The sequence below is a fragment of the Anopheles merus genome, chromosome 2L (assembly GCF_017562075.2).
Source record: "Anopheles merus strain MAF chromosome 2L, AmerM5.1, whole genome shotgun sequence".
Taxonomy (NCBI): domain Eukaryota; kingdom Metazoa; phylum Arthropoda; class Insecta; order Diptera; family Culicidae; genus Anopheles; species Anopheles merus.
The window spans coordinates 27,564,909-27,585,271 of NC_054083.1; the positions used below are offsets into that span (position 1 = coordinate 27,564,909).

Genomic DNA, 20,363 nt, shown 5'->3' on the forward strand with positions numbered 1-20,363 from the left:
GTCGTTATATCGGGCCCCCGTACTGTCGAACCTTCAATGAGACACGCTCCACCCGCTCTGTCCGGTTTGGCACGTTGAAGCCAAAAATTTGCATAGATCATCATCGTCGTTGCCCGTCGTTAGGATAAATTCGTTAAGTTTGCCCGTGTACCGCCTTCCGAAACGCGCTGCAATGATATTCCGAGCACCAGCGGGCACAAGCGGAAAGCCGAACAGGAAACATACACCACGACAAGATTGTGCACAATTGTGTGCCACAAGCGCAGGACAAATTTGTTAACAACTGGGAGATTTTTTCCTGGATCTTACCAACTTTGTGAGCACAGAAGGACACGGTTCGTTACTTACCCTCGTTAGGCGATGTTTTGTATTTGAAAGGGCAACAGCATCGATAAAGGTACAGCGTAGCTTCTTCAGATGTAGATAGGAAACCGCAAGACCACTTTAAGGTAAGGTAAACAAAACATTATCCGTATCCTTTTCCCGTGGACGGCTGGAAATTTGCGCAAACGGAAGCTTTTGATGTAAATCGATTTCTTCTAAAAGGCGGGTCAACAAAAGCGATGAAAAAAACATGTTTTACTAAACAAAATGAATCGAGGAAATAGAGATAAACCCCTTCATGCTGGTTTCTTTGTTCATGAATTTTGAAAAAAACGCACCACACAAATGTGTTTTCTGTATGCGACAACATTTATCTATTTTATTTTGTAACGGTTTAGCACGCCCTGCCTAGAAGACAGTTTGGGCCTGTACCGTTTGGACACCGATTAATTTGGAATCACTTTGATAGCTCATTGGAAGACAAATGTTCTCTCATTCACGCTGTATGTAACGTGTTGGTGTGTGTGTTTTTATACTTTTGTTATATATTATTTCATTTCCCTCTCTGTCGTACTGGCAGAGTTTCTAATATATAGCTTAGACGATTTTTCAACATGGCAGCTACAAGCATTACTAAACCAAATCCACGGCTGTGCGGTATGCAGACAGGGAAGAACTCTCTGGTCCATCTTATTGTCCCCGCCATGGAAACCGCGCGACCTCAACCTGGATCATACCATACCGTAACGAATCTATTAATGTCTGCTTCATTTTGTGCGCAAGTCGCTGTGCTGTGCGTGGAAGATAATTAAACTAATCGGGGCAAATCCGTTTCCCATTTTGTCCGCAATCTAGCGTGATTGCTAAATCGCAACATCCTCAATTCCTATCCATTCATGTAGCAGCTTTCCGCTCATTCTCATCCGCTTCTGTGCAGTAAGTTAGCTGGCACAGGTGCTGGTCGTTTGGCGTGCGTTTACTTCACCTCCTTCAGCACCTGCCGGAATTTGTCCATAAAGATGTCCACGTGCTTCTCGCCGAAGATCAGTGCCGGGCGGAAGCGAATGCTCTGCTCACCGCAACCACCGGACAGGACACCTGGAACAAGCGAGCACGGAAATGATAAAAAAAACCCGGAACATCGGAACGACAGAACCATTGCCCATAACCCCCAAATCCTTACCTTTCTGCTTCAATGCTCCCACAATGTCATCGCGCAGCTTGGGCGTGGCACAGTTGATCGCCAGGAAGGTTCCCCGGCCGCGCGCAGCACTCAGCAGATGAGGGAAGTCTTTCTGGGCCTCCATCAGACCCTGCTTCAGCTTATCACCCGTACGGCGCACATTCTCCAACAACGATTCCTGCTTAATCACGCGCAGGATCGATTCCAGCAGCAGCAGCTTGCCCGGATCGCCCATCCACGTGTTGAACACGCGGTACGGCTGCGACGGTTTCATGTGCGCCCCGTGATAGTATCCACCCAGCTGCATCTTCTTGCTGAACGTCACCACATCGGGCGGGCTGGGCAGATTGAAGTGCTCGTGGCACCAAATCTTACCGGTCGGTCCACCGCCCGTCTGCACCTCGTCGATCAGCAGCGCGCTGCCCCGCGCCTTCGCAATCTTCTGCAGCTGCTGGAAGAACTCGGGCGACGCCTCATTGTCCCCTCCCTCGCTCTGAATCGGTTCCACAATGATGCCCGCCACCGGGATGCCCCGCTTGCCGTACTGCTCAATCAAGCGCTCCACCTCCGCCAAACAGCGCGCATCTTCCTGCGCGTTTTCGCGCACGTTCTCCTCCAGCGGGTAGCGATACTGCGGGAACGGAGCGATCGGCCAATCGAACGACGGCACATCGATCTTGTGGATGTACTTCGAGTGCGTCGTCGACAGGCAGCCGAGCGTCCGGCCGTGGAACGCACCGTGGAAGCTCAGGATGCTCAGCTTCGGCGCGCCCGGGGCCTGATTGATCATGCACGACTGGATCTCCGACTCGGTGAACGGGGTGGCTTCGCCGCGCTGCCTCTTCTGGTACCAGATGAAGATGTTTTTGAACGCGTTCTCGTTCGAGCAGGAACCGCACATCATGGTCGTGACGTGATCGAGCCCAACCGGAGCGACCGACATCAGCACGTTCTGGAGCCGGTTTGGCCAATCTTCACCCGGGAACACGCCGAGCGCCGGGCGATTGATGAGTGCTGGAAAACGTTTGGAAAGTAACCGTTAGTGCGCGTGTGTTGCTAGGATAGTTTGCTATAATTTTTGCCATAATCCAGCCACGGGTGTGTGTCTTGGCTAAAAGGGAATTTGTTACAGCTATTTCGATCGATAGAAAAAAGGAAATAAACGGCAGAGAGTAATTTTGTTGGCATTTTAAGTAACAAAATAAATGTTATAATTACATAAAATATTAAATATCTCAAAAAAATTGCATGCGACCTACTATACAAATTATTATAATGTAATAATTCAAAACAATTTAACTCTACTTATCATTTCCCATTCCCTATACTCAAAATAACCATACGAAAGATAACAGTTTAATTAAGTAATCAAAGCAAATTGTATCTCTTAATTAAATCCCCTCGATGTGAAAGTAACCAAGCTGTATTACACATTCCAACATAGTTGCATTTCCTCTTTGACATGCATCAAAATGCACCCTTCACCCTTCAATCTGTTGCACATAGAGTGCACCGCTAACTGCCTAACCTTGACAAACAATTTCCAGGTTGTCTCTAACGCGCGCTTTTACGAACCGGTATGATAACGATTGGTCTCTCCCTTCCCCCACCTGCTAAATAATAATCTACTCATTCGCCACGCGACACGTTCAGGGGATCTGATAAGAGGGACATAGCTATAACAACAGATAATGCTGCGTTTTGCATCCAAAAATGCATAACAAAAAACGAACCACGCAGGTGCAACCACCGTGTACCATTGTTTTATGTACACTCCCCTGCCGACACTGCATAAGCAACGAATCTCTTATCTAGCAGTGGGCCAGATTGCACACGCCATCTACTTTATTATCTCGCATGAATTTAACGGTCAACAATTACCATCGTACCGAAATAGCTTATCGGAATGGTTAAAAATAATGTTAAAAATAGCAAACAGTTTAGATTTCCAATAAGAAACGTAGAGCCAATTGTAGCGAACCTTTTGAACTGCTTAAATATTATCTAAATTCTTATTAATTTAAAAAACAAAATTGTTTGTTGTTGTCTTAAAATTGTTCACCCAAAAAACACTTACTCGACAGATTATGCTCATCCCGGAACACGTTCAGCAGCTCCTTATGATTGTAACCGAGCGGGACGGATGAAATTTGCGTGTAAATATCGAGCAGCACGTTGCCGTCCACGTCCTGCAGATAGTTTCCGTATGAGTTGTCATAGTCGACAAACATTTGCACCGAGTTAGCATTCTGTGTGTGCGAGAAGAAGAAAAGGGAAGGGAAAAACGTAAGAAAATACAGTCAATGGAGCGCCAGTTGTAGGGCCACTGGGAAACGCAAGGTAGCAAATGGACAGGAACGTCCAAAAATAGCGTAACACGTGGTTCAAAAAGCGCCACAATAATGCGTAGGACAGCAGAAGAAAAGATCAAGTTCATGATCAATTGACGTACACTCGCGCAGGGGAGAATGCGAACAATGGTGAAGGAATGTCTGGCGGCGAGGGAACATCGGTATCGCACGCCGGCTCCGCAATAAATTCACCTCAACATTATAGAGGTCAGGGAACCGTACGAAAAGTCTCCCATCCACACACACCTCCTACTACAAAGTGGCGTGATGGTTATTTATATAACTTTAATCGCCTCCAAGTGCGAACGGCAACACACCCATTCTTTTTGTTTGCATTCTACATAAATCACCGCGATCCTCCCAAAAAATCATACGTGTTTAATTTCAGGGACAGTTCATTGACGGACGGAGCCACTACGACGCGGATTGGTCTGTCGCAAGGAACGAACGAACCCCCACCGACGGTGTACATCGGAAGAGAAATGAACTTGCAAAAGCGAGGAAAAGGCGAACGAACGCCGCCCTACGCTGGCGGACGCGTTGTTTTGGAACAACGCAAACAACTGATTGAAAGCAATTCCCTTCAATTGATACCAATTGTGTGTGTGTTTCGCGGCTAGGGCGCGTCCCATCAACACGCGTGTCGTGCACCCAATCAACGCGAAGGAAACCGATCCGGGATGCACAATCAACGCCCTTCCGAGGGCTTCTGGGACATTCTCGGAAGTGCTTTTCTTCATATTCCGCGACTACTTGGATTTGAGCAGCATACCTGCAGTTGATTTAGCTGCTGCAGCAGTGCCCTTGACTTGGGTCCAGGTACTTCGGTTTTCAGCGACGGTGCGGCCGGTTCGGCCAACGGAACGGCGGCAAAGTGGCGGCTCACTGTCGAATGGGGTGAAAAAAAGAAGAACAATTATTATTACTCAATACTAAGCAATGCTTTTTTGCATTCTACGACACAAAAACTCACACTGGAGCAAAGCACGATGACGACGCTGGCATTCTGCACGCGCCAGAACGGTACCGATTTGTTTGAGCAGCATTTTTTATTCACCGGCACGTACTTTTTGCACTCCCTAAAACACTTGCAAACTAAAAACACTTTAAATAACAGCACACAGCGATACACTGCACGGCTTTCCAGCGGTGCGCTAGAATGATGTCTATCTCAGTGCAGCAGTTTTTTGTTGCTTCTTCTTCAACAGCGACAGACCGACCAAGTCACCATCGACCATGCGCGAATCGGCGACCCCGAAACAGACACGCCGCACTGGGTTTTTACGCACGTGAAAATCACACAGAGACCGTACGCGTTTCGCTCTCTGCAACGGACAGATGCGGTTTGTACCCCGATCTCGTGGGAAATGTTCAATTTATCCTCCTGCCGCACACACGATGATGATGTGGTGGAGTCAACGCTTTTTTAAACCACACAGAAGATGCAGTGTTTTTCAAGCAGTACAATCGCTTGCACGGAATTGCCATGTGCTCTAACAATATAAAACTAAAAAAACCAGCAGTTTTTCACGTATTTTCCAGCAATTCGTCCACAATGAAACAGGATGCCTAAATCCTTTTCATACCTGATTGAATGTATCCTTGTTATTTAAATTTAATTCCCCTGAAAACGGGTACCTGCGACAATGACAGCACAGCCGGCCGGGATTACATCGTTTAGAGGATGCAGTTGAATACTTTTGTCGCTGAACAGAAGGTCCGTAGACCGTTTGCTTTCAAAGTTCTTTCGTGTTGTGGAAAGGATACAGTTATTCACGAACAAAAGGATTCAAATTCGCTTTTTCAATTAAATTAAATATAAAACCGTAAATTTAAAAAAAAAATGAAGATCACAACATAGTAACGACAGGACAAGATGTGGGTAAGGAAATAGTCAAAGCAAAATCAACTCTTATCCTTAAAATGTATATATTTGGGATTACGAATGTGCAGTAATAGAAATAAGTTTAAAAATACTTTATTTGATGCGATAATATGCAATAATAAGATACTTTCAAAACCTTACGTCCTACGCTCTCAGTTCAACTGATTGGAAGCTTTCCTCCAGGAAACATCTCTGCGCCACATAGCTAAGAAACGAAACGAAACAAAATTATGTTATTTTTTCATACGAAAATTCAAATAACCGAGCATACCTTTGATTAACGCCCCAGCCGCTATCGATATCGTCGTTCTCGACCGGCATCACTTTATCTAAATCATCAAAAATACCATAAACGTTCGACTGGCCCGTGAAAGTGATTTGCTGCAACCGCTCGGACGGTGGACAGTACACACTGCATCAACAAAAAGAAACCCAACAGAAGCTATTGATTAAAGAAAAAATCGAATAAAAACCCCGTCAATCCCACTTACGTGTCGTAGAGATTTCTCAGCTGCACAAAGTGCTGTCCGTACGCCTTTCGGGACGCACCGTTGTCGTTAATCGTGGCGGACCAGTTCACACAGAGCGTCATGTGGCTGTCCCGTTGGTTGACTATTTGATTGAACTCTTCATTGCTGCCCGGTTCGTACACGCGTATGAATTTGGTTTCGTTCTTGAGCAGAAAACTGCCCGCCGCTTCCAGCGCGGGAAGAGTTGCCTTGGCGGCCGGCTCCGATGCGCGCACCGTCACGGTGGACAGCTTCTGCGAAACGTAACCTTGGAAGTTGCCATCATACACGACGTCGGCCGTACGACGCTGCAGGTTGCAGCGCAGGCTGACGGTTTCATTCGTTTTCAGTCCCCCGCCCGACTGCAGTTTGGTGTGGCCTGGTGTTTTAATATCTAAAAGAAAGCAAAAAATATCAATTACATTGTCATTGTGTGCTGTTAAGGGCAAAGAACCTTCTTGATACATACAAACCACTCTATTTTGCTGCAGCTCGTACGCAGAACAGTAAAGATACAGCTCGTTGATCACAATTTCCGTCATTAGCGGATGGTGGACTTGGTTTAGATTCTTCACATTCACATCAATACCCAGCTCACGCTTGGTCGGATTGCTCAGATTGCAGTTCGCATCGACGAGCAACGAATCGTTTACGTTAAAATTCCACGTATGTCGCACGAGACGATGCCTGAAAGCAACCAAAATTAGCAACCATTCCTAAAACCATCGATTATTTCCATTGCTTACTTCAACTTCGGATAGTCCTGTGGCATTGCATAGTAAATCATCAGCTTGATGTCTTTCTGCCCCTTCGAGTACGGGGCCTGCAGCCACAGCGTGGCCGTCTTCGTCTCGTTCGGAGCGATGAAGTTGCCATCCGCCTCCCGGAACGCTCTACACACGTACTGCTTGCGTGCCTCACGATCTCGGCCCACGTTTTCGTTGGCCAGGTTTTGTAAATCGCGCCGTATCGACAGCGGTATGTCCGCTTCGCTCGGATTCAGCAACACATACCGTGGATTGTCGATGCACACGTAAATATCGTTCAGCACACTCACGCCTGCATTTGTCATGTTCATTTTCAGCGGAATAACCTCTCCCGCCAGCACCTCCGACGGTGCGTGGCTGAAGCTGACGTGCAGGGCCGGCGCCGGGGGAAGAATCTCTATCTCCAGCTTGCGATCAAAGGCCGCCACAGCGGACGCAGCGGCTGCAGCTACCGCTTTGTTTCCGTCCTTGCCACCGGCACTGCCGACACGTATCGGTTGCGCTTCGAACAGCTGTTTGCCCCACAGAGACGGTGCTTCGCCCGAACCGGCCGGCTGAGCCGCCGATATCTTACCGACGATGCCCAGTATCCGCAGCTGGCCGGTACTGCGCGGCGTTAGCTTCAGGACAAGCGTTTTCATCTCATGCTCGCCGAACGTGACGAGCGCCACAAAACTGGACGCGACCACGTTCTCAATTTCCGACCGCTCCTCCAAGCTAACGTCGCCGAGAAAGAGCGGACGGTTGGAGAAAATCTCGCCCGTCTCCCGGCGGAATTCCCACAGGAGGTTGATGTTCTCGAACAGCACCGCCGGTTTGATGGTGTTTTCAAGGTTGAACGCCACCTCGATCGGTTCCCCGTGCACGGAGCGGGGGTTTTCCGTCGCCGGCGACTCGGTGGAGAACAGCGACTTCGAGGGACGGAACACCATCACCGGGCGCTCGGCAGCGCTCTGCACCAGCATTTCCTCCATCTTGTTCCACACGTTTTCATCCGTTGGGGTAGCCTAAAAAAACGGAAGAGCATGTTGTAAAGATACAGCTGATAGTCAGACCTACGTGTGTATGGGGGCACGTTCCATGCGGGGCTTGAACCCATGACGGACATGTAGTTAAGTCGTACGAGATGACGAGTTGACGACTGTACCACCAGACCGGCCTAAGCCACAGACTTACCGTAATGTTAATATTCGTTGCCGCCACGTGCAGCGGATTCGAAACTGGCGGCGGTGACGTTACCAGCACCTTCGTCATCGTCTGCACTATCTTCGGCAGCGCGATCGATGGAATATCATTCGCGCCCTCACCACCCTTCGCCTGCAGTGCCTTTTTCGTGCTGAGATACTCGCGCAAAAACAACGTCTGCTGGGTGGCCGTTTGCATGCTCGAGGGGCGCAACAGATGCTCCAAACAGAGGCTCGCTTCGTCCAGCTTCTTCAGGTTCGAAGCCTGTCGACCGATCGTGTACTGGATGTGATCCTCCGCCAAACTCCAGCCACGGTTCTCAAACACCTGGTACGCCTGCTTGTACGTGCGGAACGAATGCTTCCGCTGGCCAACCTTGGAAAATCTATGGCCCGCCAGCACGCAGTGCAGCGCGTACTTACGATACTGGGGCGGATTCGCTAGCAGGAAGCAATACGAGGCCTGCTCGAGCAATAGTGCCGACCGCAGGTCCGAATCTTCACTCGTCATCCGGATCAACTGCTTGGCCGCCTCGTTGTACTGTTTGGCCGCTCGCAAGCACTCCATGGACAGCAGCGTGGCACGGGTAGCGAACTGGGGCAGCTTGCAGCTGTTCAGGTAGGTTAGTATTGCTTCCTCCATGTAGTCGTACGTTTTGCGGCTCGCCGTGCCCTGCATGTGCGCGGCCAGTGCTGCCATCTCGAGCGCACCAGCATAGTACTGCCACGCCGAGTCAGCGTTGAAGTCACGCTTGGCCTGATGGTAGGCTTGGAAGGCGAGCGAATAGTGGCTGAACATAAAGTACAGATCGCCCAACTTTCGCGTCTGCAACTCTGTGGATTCGTTCGTGTAGACGACCGCATTCTGGTTCGTGTTAACTCCCGGCTTGTTCGTGACGAACCATCGCTTGGTTGCGCTTAGCAGCGAGCGGCTCACGCCCTTCTTGTTCGATATCTACAATTAAAGAGAATAATCTCTATGTCGTGAAATAGTTCCCTATCATTTCACGCAAACTCTTACCGAATCGTTCAACACGCCCACCAACCGTTCCACGTAGGGAATCAACGCCCGCACGGCAAAATCCTGCACAAAGTGTTTCAGGTTGTCCAAATCGCCCGCCGTCAGAAACGACCCATGAGCCACCTCGATGTCACTCTCGATCGGCCACACGTTCGGATTGATCGTTTGCAGCGACAGGCTGTCGATGCTCGACGTCAAGCTCGACGTTTCCTGTAGCTCGATCCCCGTCTCCTGCACCGGACTCAGCGGATGCGCAATCACCTCACCCACCACAATGCCGGAAGGCGGTGTTTCGGACGAAAGGCTACTGCCGCTGCTGCTTACACCGCCACCGTGCACTAGCAGATTGGACGATTGTACCACCGTCGTGGGCATGCCCGTTACCGAGCCCATATCCTGCGGTGTCTTAGGCGCACTGTCCACATCGCTTGCCGTGCTCGGTTCCGACCGTTGGTGTTTCTTCAGATACCTTACCCACGGGTCGGGACAGTCGGTCGGTGGGCCACCGTGCGAGTTAATCTGCAGCAGGAAGCACTTGTGCTCGCCGTAGGTCGATTTCAGCCCTTCGAACGCTTGCTGAGCCCTGAAAGGAGGTTAAAAATAGGATACAGCTTAAATACAGTTGCCAAAGCACTCTGCGTCTATCTTCAACACACTTTCCAATATCCCCAGAGCATCCGTCGTGCAGCATAACGTAGCAGTTGAGCGCATCGGAAGCGAACCACTTCGGCAGCCGGGGCGGCGTAATGTTCTGCATCATCTGTATCTTTTTCGTCAGCTGGCTGGCGGTCTCGATCGGGTTCGGATCGATGCTCGAGACGACGATCAACGAGCACAGCAGATGGCGGGTAAACTCGTGGTCCGCCGGGAACTGCACGGTGAGAAACGTTTCACGCCACTGCTCGAACCACGGCTCGGAGACGGGAATGTCCACGAAGCTACCATCGTCCAGCTTGATCGCTCGCATCTTATCGCCACCCGGTGCGGTGGTGACCGCCTCGTTTAGCATCTTTTTCGCTAGTATCGTCTGCGGTGGGCGCCAGTTCACGTCCACCACATTGATCCGCAGCCCCTTGATCGAAACGCTCGTGCCGGCAATGTCGCGAAAGTGTGCTACGAAAATAAGGAAGCAAACAGTACCGGTCAACGCGGATACAATCACCGTTTGGAGCGTAAATACGTACCATCGGAGGAAAGCTTCAGGAAGGGTTGCAACATTTCCACAAACGAAAGATTGTTTTTCTGGCACAGCTCCTCGGCCTGCTGGGACACGATGGCTCCCACCATGGGCGAAAATATGTTCTGTATGATCTCCTTGGTGGAGTAGTTCTGTCCGGTGAGGTGAATCATGGTGGTGGCGAAGATCAGACGGGAACTTGCAATCCCGTGCGCACAATTACATTTAACTAATGAATTGATAACAGGAAATAATTCGTCCTCCGAGCTGAAACGTTTATCGATTTCCCCTTTCCTACGTAAACAAACACTACCACACTTTGACAGTTGTGTGACAGCAACCAGCAGCTGATCCCGTACAGTGGTTTTCGCACGATCTCGTACGACCATCAAAGAAGTTTGCGCAACGATATAAAATATTCGATAATTCGCAAAAAACAACAATTGATACTTTCGCGATATTAAGCCTACATCAAAGCCGAACCGCTTCTTTTTTCTTTTCGTTTTCACTTCAGTGCATCATTAGTTTATTGTATACCTTTTTAGATTTGTTTCGAGAAGCATTTCTCCTTCACGCCACATTTGCAACATTTTAGCACAATTTAAAACTTTACCGTTAACGGCTTCTTATCACAAATGCTTTCTTATCTACGCATCCACTAAAAAGGCGACCTGTGATTTGTGCCCAATTTATCTTCGCGCAAATTCGATACGCACAGTCTCACGCGCAATCATCTGTGCGTGACAGATTCCGTGACAGAAGCAAACGTAAATATTTACCCTCTGCATTATCTCACTCGCAACAACAAAAAGGAGGTGTTTCGTCCAGCTCTCAATCTAGTCGGCTCAGTGCAGCTTGCGGGAACATGCCAGAGAAGATTATCATCGTTACCGGATTCGGCCCGTTCGCAGGCCACGAGGATCGTAATGCGAGCTGGGAAGCGGTAAAGCTGCTGCCCGATGTGTTCCACTTCCGGAAGGATGCGTACCAGCTGCGTAAGTATCAAGTACCCGTTATATACGAAGAGGTGAATCGTATCTTGCCACAGATTTGGAACCAAACCCCGGACGTAAGTTTATCCTCCTTGGCATTGTTGCTCGTTCGAAATGGCCGATAATTGTACCCATTAAACCGAAAATGTTTGTCGATGGTTACCTGTTGATCCATTCCAGCTGGTAGTGCACGTGGGCGTCAATGGTACGATCAACACAATCAACCTGGAGCATTTCTCCTACACGTTCGGCTACTCTAAGCCCGATTTCGCCCAGCGTTATTTGTCCAGCGATAAGATAACACTCAGCGGAAAGCATGCAAACGACAAAGAGTGCGCGATGCTTAAAACGAATCTTAATGTCGAACGCTTGGTCAAGGAGCTGAACCTCGAAACGAATGTAGAATGCTGTTGCTCGACGAATGTGGGAAAGTAATAGCAAAGCAGATGTTTTTTTTGTTTACTGTGATCGTTTCAATAACGGAATGTAAATATTCGCTTCTGTTGCAGCTACCTTTGCGGCTACATATATGTGAAATCGCTCGATGTGAACCAGGACAGGACGCTGTTTGTGCATGTGCCTGAAGTGAACGAACCGTACACCTCGGAGCAGACGATGACGACAATCTATAATGTGATAGGCAAATGCTTGGAGCAACTTGCCGCTGAACATAAGCTGTCCTAAGATGCTGCTCACCCCCTACCTACCTCTAATGCGGATTAATTCGGTAGAGCTTCACCTCAATGATAATTATCATCGGTTTCTGTATCTATAAAATCAAAAGGCCATATTTACACTACATTATACTGTGTAACGCAAGCGAATCGTACAGTATTGACTAACAATTATATACCAACGGGAATTAATATATATCTTGCATAACTCAAACAGTTTTTTGGTATTCTTATCTTTGTGTTTGCATACAGCCATAGAGAAAAGGTAAGATCTTCTTCTTCTTCTTCTTTGGCTCAACAACCGATGCCGGTCAAGGCCTGCCAACACACTTGTGGGGTTGGCTTTCAGTGACTTATTGATTTCCCCCCATAGCAGGTTAGTCAATCCTACGTATGGCGGCACGGTCTATTTGGGGCTTGAACCCATGACGGGCATGTTGTTAAGTCGTACGAGTTGACGACTGTACCATGAGACCGGCCAAAAAAAGGTGTCTGAAAAGGTAAGATAGGTAAGATAAAATACCGATAAGGTTTTATGACGATTGCTGGTCTGGCAATTTGTGGAAAAGTGCGTGAAGTTGAAAATATATTAAAAATCAACGTGTGCGATATTGACGTTAAAATCTGACATGTATTTAAACTATTTAAATGGCACAGTACATATTGTTATGTGTCCCCCTAAATCCAGCAAATGTTTAATATTTCCTAATCGTTTCAAACGACAGACTGAGGAAACATTTTGTGCATTTTTAAAATCAATAACGGCCCGTTCAAATCTATATGTACCTTCAATTGTCCTGTCAACACATTTGCTGCACACTGGATGTTTCATATCTGTGTTTTATCGTAAAAAAGACAAATTTAACCAATGATTCGATGTAACATCAGTGCAGAAATTTATGAAATACGTTTTAAACCAACTCAAGCTCTTTTTTCTCTTTGAAATAGTGATTTTAATAATATTCAAAATGCAATATGCCACCTTGCTGTCTTGCTCGATGACCGCTGGCTCCTGGGTGTCTTGTGTTCATTTCGAGGAACAAAAAAAAACACCGATACATCATCGTAACATTGTTGTTCTCTGTGCCGTGCAGGAGTTTAGTCAAATAAATATCGCCCAGGAAAGTACGATAAGTTGTAGAGTAACATGCACGCTCTCGATCCCGAAACGGCAAGAATTGTTGGCTTACCGTCGGGAAACGACGAACGGAAGGAGGATGAAATCGAACCGGCACTAAGATTTGGCTTTCGGCTCGTCTGCTCGACGGCCCTGTATCCGCTGGAGTATGCCAAAACGCTCATCCAGGTACGTGGTGCGCGCCGGACCGTGGCTAATCTTCCGCCGCTAACCAGCTAAATCCTTATCGCAATCCGCATGTCTTATCGCCTTCCCGCAGCTCGGTTACGAACCGATCGCACCACGCCCCGGTAGGACGCTCTTTGGTGCGAAGCGTTTGATGCTGCCGAACATTTTCCAATACGGTACGTGTGTTGTTTCGTTCAACCGGTCCCTAGTCCACGGGGATCGCCTGAGCTGGGAAGGCTTTTTCATGTATAATTTTCTCTACCTTTGCCAGCTGCGTACATCAAGAGCGTGGATGGATTTTTCGGATGCTTCCGGGGGCTAAGCGCCCGACTGCTGGGCAATATGCTCAGCTCGTACTACAGCGAAAGGATGGCCGTGGTGGTGATTGGCAAGGCACCGAACCGTTTCGATGACTTCGATTGGTTCGAGGCGACGTACGAAGACATCGATGAGTACATGGTCACGAAGGACGGCAAAGTCCAGACCCGGCCGGCTGGCCTGGTGCGCAAAGCGGTAACGCACATTTGCGGCATACTCATCTCCCATCCATTCCACGTGGTGTCCATCCGGATGATGGCCCAGTTCATTGGCCGGGAGCACATGTACGATGGGTTGTTCGGTTCGATCAGGGAAATCTGGGCGCACGAAGGTATTGGCGGGTTCTTTTCGGGGCTTATTCCCCGCATGGTTATGGAATTGTCGTGCATGGCATTAACCAGCTCGATCACCTACCTGTTCGCCAAGTATTCCGGGGCGAACAAAACAACCTGTGGCCACGTGAACACTATCGCTCACTTTTCGGTTACAAGCGTTTTCTACCCGTACCATGTCGTGTCGACCTGCATGGCCGTCCAGGGATCCAGGTAACAATCGACGCTCTTGCTGAATGCCATTGTTATAATGTGTTAACCGTTAATTGTAACTTTTTTTTAATGCAGATTGAAGGCCGGTAACCCGCCCATGATGGATCATTACATTAACTGGCGCGATTGCTACGCCCGGCTGCTGCTGGATAGACAGCACAAGCGTGGATCGTCGTTCTTCTTCCGGTAAGTGGACTCTAAGTGCCGTATGTTAGCTTAGTCATTCAAAGAGCGCTTTTTAAAATCAAACCGCAAAACATTTTTCAACCCATTTCTTATTGAAGCGCACGTTAATAATGCATCCGTTTCATTTTTCTCCACAGAACGGTGGCCAGAGTATCTGGCAAGCATAGCGATTCATTCGCTCCGTACCCGGAATTGAAGTAAAAACGCACGGAACAAGACACGCTGTGCTTGCTGTGCTTCACATGGACGGTATGCACGACTTTCCTTTCACATTAGATATCGTAGATTTCGTACCCTATTTCCCTATTTCCCCAATTCAAAGGATGCAGTTTATATGGACACTGGTTTAAAGATTGGATAGTTCCGTTGCTTGCATTTACCATATTGTTCAATTTAAATCTGCATTTAGTTGTTGTGTTTCTTCAATTGGTTTCGACAATCGTGCGCAAGATGAAGCAATTATCGCCTCGGAAGCAAAAAAGTTATGTAAACTATAAAATAAACAAAAAAAAATCTACCCGTTTGCATTCATAACCAACCAAATAGACATTATAGAAGTGAGCTAATTTTCGTAGAGGCAAATCTATACTAATTAATACATCGTGCAAAACACACAAACCAGTTTAAAACGTTGAATACCTCTTCGAACAAGTCAGTAGTCAGTCAGTAAAGTGATAAGTAAATTTAAACACAGAAAAACAAATCCCCATAGTGTGTTGTTCAAGAAAGCATACATTTTCTCTCATATGTATGTCTGTAAATCCACACGCCCAACCGATGACAAACGTTTATAAACTGCTTAACAATAGGTTTCACTTTTGCCCCACGTGTTACAAGATAATACTTTAGTGCAGGGAGGTCAACCGTCGCAGCACGGCCAACAGTAGAGGGGCAACGCCAAAAGCGATGCGGCCGGCTAAATGCATCCCAGCTGCCCCGCTGCTCTGGCAGTACGTTCGATCGCAATTGCCCTCGGTGAATCTTTGGTACTTCTGCTTTACGTCCGACCAGTTGCACAGTCCCACGCTGCACCAGTCAAGCATGATCGGTTTTTCGTTGAGGAAAAATATCACCCTTTCAGGTTCGCGCTGCTCGGCACACCTGCAAAAAGGGGGAGAGGGGGGGGGGGAAACCCAAAAGACCGTTAATTCAAACTGGTTTACATAGCGACTAATAATACGGCGACTTACTGATACTTCACCGCAGCAACGTTCGCCGCGAACGGAATATCACTCGTCGTGTACTTTCGGTTGCGCATGAACGGAAAATTGTCCGCCCGCAGCGGCATCTCGTCACGCTTCGCCCCGAGCGCGGCCAGGAAGAGCTGTATCTCCGTATCGTGCGTAAAGTACGCCACCACCGATGGATCATCGCGGGACGACAGTTGCCGCAGCATATCCGCCATAGCGTGGCAGGCAAGCTCCGTACTCGGCCCGTACCCGTAGCTTTGGCGGTAGTAGTACGCCAGATCTTCCTTGTACTCCAGCACCCGCACCTGATCCTCCGTGAAGGCGGCACAGAACGGACTGGGGCGGGAAATCTTCCACGCCTGCTCATACCGGCACGCATCCCACAACGTCTCCACCTGCTCCACGCTCAGATTGTGCCGGAAGCCGAGCCGCTGCGAAATGTCCCACACCGTGCCGGTAAACAGGGCTGAGCGAAGGAATTTGTTCACCTCCGAGTTTTCGTCCCGCTTGTTCCGATCCTTGTTCGCGTCAAAGTCCGGACAGTCGTCGTACGGCTTGAGCAGGCGGTCCGGTTCCGTCGCGGGCGTCGGTTTCACGCGCTGCGCCTCCTCCCGACCGAACAGCCCCTCCGCGAACGCTTTGAAGCTTGCCTCCGTGCGCTGCGTTTTCGTGTGGCGGAACATAAACTTGGCCGGCTGGTAGCCGCTGCCAAACACCTGCCAATACTTCTCCTTCGCCCGCAGTGCAATGTACTTCAGATCCTCCCAGCCCTGGTCGGTGAGAAACGAATCGTACTGCTCGGTTATGTTCGGATCCCAGTGCCACTGGCGCAGCAGCTCCAAATCCTCCTCACACATGCGGCCATTGTCGGGCGGTGTGCGGCGCGTAAAGTAATTATCCATGATCGCGTCTTGTAGCTTCAATTAAAGGCAACCGTTTTAGGGCAAAAACGCAATTTCAAGCGACAGCAGCACAACCACTTACCAATTTCAACTGCTTCGGCAACTCATTGATTTCACTCTTTCCCGGTAGTCTCGTGCCGTGGCGACTGAGCAGCCAAAATTTCACCGGTACACAGTCTGTAAAAAGGAGGAAAATTTACTAAATAAATCAAAACTATAAATAATACACTAAACTGCACTTACTCGGCACAATATGCTGTCGATCCGTGTCCGGTGCGCGTACCAGCTCGTACATCGTTTTGGTGGCAAAATGCTTCACCTGCTTGCGCTCGGGATCATCGTTGTAGCAGTACGACTCGCAGCACGTGCTGCGTTGCGCAGCGATCAACTGCACTGCGCAGTGGAGTAGCAGGATCACCTGCCAGATTCGTGGTATCATTTTTTACAGCTTCTGCAATGAAATGGGAAAAAGACTTATTGAAATGATAATGGGAAAACACTGAATGGGAAGGGCGGCTTATCATGCACTATATCAATGAATGACAATCGTTATGCGCAAACATGGATGGTCGCCGTGCTTATCGAACGTGTATTGCACATGTTGATCACGCTCATCTGGCCACACAGCAGCCAACCCGTCACGCTTAATTGCAAAAGCGAATCGATTGGTACACAAATGTGTCCATACGTAATCTGTTTAAAACAATTAGCCACCTCTCTCCCATACTTTAGTAGCAGTTGGACCTTTCGTCATCCAGAAGCAAACGAAAGCCAAATATCAACATCACATTTGTTTGTTGATTGATCATTCTCGAGTGGTGTAAATGATCTTTGTTTGATCAAATACGATATCTACTTGCATTGCTGAGCGGTTTGAAGTAGTGGTGGGACCTACCCGATTCCGATTCCGTTTTCGGAATCAATTCCGGAACCGATTCCGATTCTGGAGCCGGCTTCGGAATCGATTCCGAGATCGTAATTGGCTCCGGATTCAGAATCGACCTAGGTATCGCAATTTGCTCCGGTAACGGAATCAGGAATGACTCCAGAAATGGAATTTGCTCCGAAATGAGAATCAGTTCTTGAATTGAAATAAGAAGTTCCAGATGCGAAATCAGCCCGGAAATCTCCACGAGAATGGATCGTTTACAAGTAAATTTTTATTCTTTGCGGCTATCAATGCTTAGCATCATTGCACCCCAACGCCTATTCTTATGGAAATGTTGAAACCGACTCCGATTCCGAAGCCGATTCTGATTTCGGATTCAATTCCGATGCCAGGTCCAATTCCGATTCCAGAGCCGATTCCGATTCCGGATCGATTTCCGAAACTGATTCCGTACCTACTATCCGGAATCGATTCCAGAAAACTTCCGAGCTAGCCGGAATCGATTCCGACGAAATCTTCATTTTTCCCTACAATAGTTTTAACACATAATTCTTCCGAACTTTCTATAAGTTAGAAGAGAAGAAATTTAATTTAGATAATTTATACCAAAAATTTATACTTCCTAAAAATAGATTTAAGGTGCTTTTTTACCCACAACTGAAGCTATTCCGATACCATTTATGGTACCACTTTTCGGCGTTCAGTGACCTCTCTAATAGGGAACGTTACTATTGTCACCCCTGTTTTCTGCTGGTGCTCTTTCAATCGGAACCACATTTTATCGGCCAGAAGTTGTTGAACCGCAATCACACACATACACACTGCTCATTAATTGAACGTCCATGGGAAACATGCCGACAGGCGTCATCATAATTTGATCAAACGATTGTAACTTCTTACTGGGCCGCAGCAACAGTTTAAACGATATGATCTAACATGACCTTCGGGGAGCGCCCGCCATGACCGTTATCACTATGGATCAATATTTATTTCTTATTCTAGTTGCAAAGCGCAAACACTCCCGTGTGGAACAGCGCATGCAAAAGGGGTAAACATTTACTAAATGCTTTAAACTTGTATGTATGTACGTTAGTCACCTGTGTTCCACTCTGGTTGCGTTTGTTTGCGGTTTTATCGGTGTATTGAGGCCCTTAGCGCCTTTACCACAACGCATTACATCATATTTGAATTGCATTAGCGTGCAGCATAAACCGGTTTTCAACCGAATTGTATGCAGAAACGCTCCAAATTCCATCGCCCTTTTACGTTAAAAAACGCGCGATTTGTTTTCGAGCTACGATCATCATCATCGACCTTGAGTAACTGATGCTGCTGCTGGGCCAGAGCCTACTATGCCGGTCAGCCAGCAACGAGATGGTTCACGATGACATAATGCCGGTGGTTTTTGTGTAAACGCGCCTCATATGTGTGTGCCATCATGATCGACGATGACGATCACTCAACCTCACATGGGTGGGAAAAGTGGCTCCCACCACAGTGAACCGATCGAACCCATCCCCACCAACAGGGACAGGTGATGTTTAGCTTAATCATCATCGTAGGGAGTGGCTCCAGCATAATGGAGAAAAAAAAAATATATGCGCTCTCCTAGAAAGTGCACCCCCTCTTTCACAGTCCACAGTCCCAGCACCAGCCCCAGACGACACACCAAACGAAATACATTCCATCGCGCTCGCTTCTTTGGCATTCCTTTTGAACTTCTTTTCCAGGCACCTTTTTTAACCGGTTTATTCTATTTCGTCGTTCGTCTGCTTTACCTGCCCGCATAGCTTAGCCGAGCAGCATAGTCGGCCGGGGGTAGAATCATCTTTCTTCTTTTCCTTCCCTCTCCCTTCTTCCCGCCATCCGCCTGGACTGCTTTTATTTCTTTTTAATGCTTGTTCTGCACTTATGTTCAATTCTATTGTAATGCATTCGACCCCGCGTCCAAACGGTGGGTGGTGCATTTCTTCCAACTGTATAGTTAAATCGGTCGCTTTTTTCTTCTATCTATACGCCCGTTAGTTACCGGTATGAACTTACGAAGCACTTTTTTCTGTCTCTGTCTGTAACCATCAAACGGGTAATAATTAGACCCTGTTTCCCTAACAACCTAACTACAGCAGCTTGACACACCTGCGAACACTTTTTTAGTAACCTTTGGTCACTGCGCACACTAACGGGCACTACCCAAACCGTTTAAAGTACCCCACGGGACGAGCACGTACACACCGAAAAATTGCGATTGCCTCTTTGAACGTGTTTTTAATTGCTCCTTAGCGCTAAAACGCATCACTTGAGATCACTGTGTTGGTAAGGGCTGATAATGCAGTAATTGTCTCACAAGCAGCAGCAAACCCCAAGAACAACGAACGGTGTCACTGAAGATGAGTTGCACCCTTACCAGATCGATTGATGGGGGTACACGGGCAACGGCCGTTCACAGCACCGTGCAGTAAGATTTTCTCCCGACACAATAAGCACAGCAAGCCGTAGTAGCGAGGACGGGACGCGCACAACAGACAGGTTTAACAGCCGGGCGTGAACTGAGACATAACTGCGCCGACCCGCTAAACCTCACCATGAACATCGCCCACAGACTGATGATGGCAATGATGGTGATGATGATGATGATGATGATAGGTTGACGCATATGCCCCGCGGGTTGTTGGTGCGTGATCGTGACCGCGGCTGTGCTTCCGCGCGTTTTATTCATTCGCTGCGCCGGTGATCGAGTGAACCTTTCAGCACGTTTAAACCACGCGGGAGTTCATTTGGTTGTAATGAAATTTAAGTGTGTTTTAGTTTCGTTTTTGATTAATAAAAAGAAAAAGATTAAAATTGGTTGTCAGAATGTAACAATATTCCCTTTAAATTATAACAATATACGCTCTTCTAGGTTTTAGAACCGCTTGAGCACGACTTTCATCGCGCATTCATTAGCACATTGTAGTTAAATC

General features: G+C 48.0%; 5 protein-coding genes across 5 annotated transcripts; 2 read left to right on the forward strand and 3 right to left on the reverse strand.

Moving 5' to 3' along the window:
- Nucleotides 1–674: 674 nt before the first annotated feature.
- On the reverse strand, nucleotides 675–5,439 carry LOC121592049 (4-aminobutyrate aminotransferase, mitochondrial). The gene is made up of 5 exons (XM_041913291.1): nucleotides 4,832–5,439; nucleotides 4,631–4,743; nucleotides 3,585–3,756; nucleotides 1,508–2,521; nucleotides 675–1,422 (listed from the first exon to the last, which is right to left on the reverse strand). Exons 1-5 carry the CDS (start codon nucleotides 4,902–4,904, stop codon nucleotides 1,301–1,303), a joined length of 1,494 nt encoding a protein of 497 aa, XP_041769225.1. The 5' UTR covers nucleotides 4,905–5,439; the 3' UTR covers nucleotides 675–1,300.
- Nucleotides 5,440–5,770: 331 nt separating this feature from the next.
- On the reverse strand, nucleotides 5,771–10,755 carry LOC121592048 (trafficking protein particle complex subunit 8). Its single transcript, XM_041913290.1, has 9 exons — nucleotides 10,409–10,755; nucleotides 9,881–10,337; nucleotides 9,225–9,807; nucleotides 8,196–9,158; nucleotides 6,999–8,026; nucleotides 6,722–6,939; nucleotides 6,235–6,646; nucleotides 6,015–6,155; nucleotides 5,771–5,948 (listed from the first exon to the last, which is right to left on the reverse strand). Exons 1-9 carry the CDS (start codon nucleotides 10,572–10,574, stop codon nucleotides 5,888–5,890), a joined length of 4,029 nt encoding a protein of 1,342 aa, XP_041769224.1. The 5' UTR covers nucleotides 10,575–10,755; the 3' UTR covers nucleotides 5,771–5,887.
- Nucleotides 10,756–11,161: 406 nt separating this feature from the next.
- On the forward strand, nucleotides 11,162–12,281 carry LOC121592050 (pyroglutamyl-peptidase 1). Its single transcript, XM_041913292.1, has 3 exons — nucleotides 11,162–11,470; nucleotides 11,574–11,824; nucleotides 11,903–12,281. The coding sequence occupies exons 1-3, from the start codon at nucleotides 11,267–11,269 to the stop codon at nucleotides 12,075–12,077; spliced, it is 630 nt and encodes a 209-aa protein (XP_041769226.1). The 5' UTR covers nucleotides 11,162–11,266; the 3' UTR covers nucleotides 12,078–12,281.
- An 816-nt stretch (nucleotides 12,282–13,097) lies between these two features.
- Nucleotides 13,098–14,984, forward strand: LOC121593065 (mitochondrial carrier homolog 2-like). The gene is made up of 5 exons (XM_041915105.1): nucleotides 13,098–13,373; nucleotides 13,465–13,549; nucleotides 13,645–14,236; nucleotides 14,312–14,422; nucleotides 14,560–14,984. Exons 1-5 carry the CDS (start codon nucleotides 13,215–13,217, stop codon nucleotides 14,621–14,623), a joined length of 1,011 nt encoding a protein of 336 aa, XP_041771039.1. The 5' UTR covers nucleotides 13,098–13,214; the 3' UTR covers nucleotides 14,624–14,984.
- Nucleotides 14,985–15,134: 150 nt separating this feature from the next.
- LOC121593064 (multiple inositol polyphosphate phosphatase 1) lies at nucleotides 15,135–19,964 on the reverse strand. Its single transcript, XM_041915104.1, has 5 exons — nucleotides 19,808–19,964; nucleotides 16,758–16,965; nucleotides 16,597–16,691; nucleotides 15,613–16,529; nucleotides 15,135–15,523 (listed from the first exon to the last, which is right to left on the reverse strand). Exons 2-5 carry the CDS (start codon nucleotides 16,951–16,953, stop codon nucleotides 15,268–15,270), a joined length of 1,464 nt encoding a protein of 487 aa, XP_041771038.1. The 5' UTR covers nucleotides 16,954–16,965; nucleotides 19,808–19,964; the 3' UTR covers nucleotides 15,135–15,267.
- Between the last annotated feature and the right edge of the window lie 399 nt (nucleotides 19,965–20,363).

What these genes read in the sequence shown, in the direction of transcription:
- LOC121592049 (XM_041913291.1), bottom strand. Translation starts at nt 4,904, where the DNA reads ATGCTGCTCAAACAAATCGGTACCGTTCTGGCGCGTGCAGAATGCCAG. An exon ending in AGCAGCTAAATCAACTGCAG is followed by an intron (nt 3,757 to 4,630) that starts GTATGCTGCTCA and finishes TCGCACACACAG; the next exon opens with AATGCTAACTCGGTGCAAAT. An exon ending in GGGAGCATTGAAGCAGAAAG is followed by an intron (nt 1,423 to 1,507) that starts GTAAGGATTTGG and finishes CGCTTGTTCCAG; the next exon opens with GTGTCCTGTCCGGTGGTTGC.
- LOC121592048 (XM_041913290.1), bottom strand. Translation starts at nt 10,574, where the DNA reads ATGATTCACCTCACCGGACAGAACTACTCCACCAAGGAGATCATACAG. An exon ending in TGGGCGTGTTGAACGATTCG is followed by an intron (nt 9,159 to 9,224) that starts GTAAGAGTTTGC and finishes CTTTAATTGTAG; the next exon opens with ATATCGAACAAGAAGGGCGT. An exon ending in CAGGACTATCCGAAGTTGAA is followed by an intron (nt 6,940 to 6,998) that starts GTAAGCAATGGA and finishes GGTTGCTTTCAG; the next exon opens with GCATCGTCTCGTGCGACATA.
- LOC121592050 (XM_041913292.1), top strand. Translation starts at nt 11,267, where the DNA reads ATGCCAGAGAAGATTATCATCGTTACCGGATTCGGCCCGTTCGCAGGC. An exon ending in TTTGGAACCAAACCCCGGAC is followed by an intron (nt 11,471 to 11,573) that starts GTAAGTTTATCC and finishes GATCCATTCCAG; the next exon opens with CTGGTAGTGCACGTGGGCGT. An exon ending in TGCTCGACGAATGTGGGAAA is followed by an intron (nt 11,825 to 11,902) that starts GTAATAGCAAAG and finishes CTTCTGTTGCAG; the next exon opens with CTACCTTTGCGGCTACATAT.
- LOC121593065 (XM_041915105.1), top strand. Translation starts at nt 13,215, where the DNA reads ATGCACGCTCTCGATCCCGAAACGGCAAGAATTGTTGGCTTACCGTCG. An exon ending in GCCGAACATTTTCCAATACG is followed by an intron (nt 13,550 to 13,644) that starts GTACGTGTGTTG and finishes TACCTTTGCCAG; the next exon opens with CTGCGTACATCAAGAGCGTG. An exon ending in GGATCGTCGTTCTTCTTCCG is followed by an intron (nt 14,423 to 14,559) that starts GTAAGTGGACTC and finishes TTTTCTCCACAG; the next exon opens with AACGGTGGCCAGAGTATCTG.
- LOC121593064 (XM_041915104.1), bottom strand. Translation starts at nt 16,953, where the DNA reads ATGATACCACGAATCTGGCAGGTGATCCTGCTACTCCACTGCGCAGTG. An exon ending in TGCCGAAGCAGTTGAAATTG is followed by an intron (nt 16,530 to 16,596) that starts GTAAGTGGTTGT and finishes CTTTAATTGAAG; the next exon opens with CTACAAGACGCGATCATGGA. An exon ending in GTTGCTGCGGTGAAGTATCA is followed by an intron (nt 15,524 to 15,612) that starts GTAAGTCGCCGT and finishes CCCTTTTTGCAG; the next exon opens with GTGTGCCGAGCAGCGCGAAC.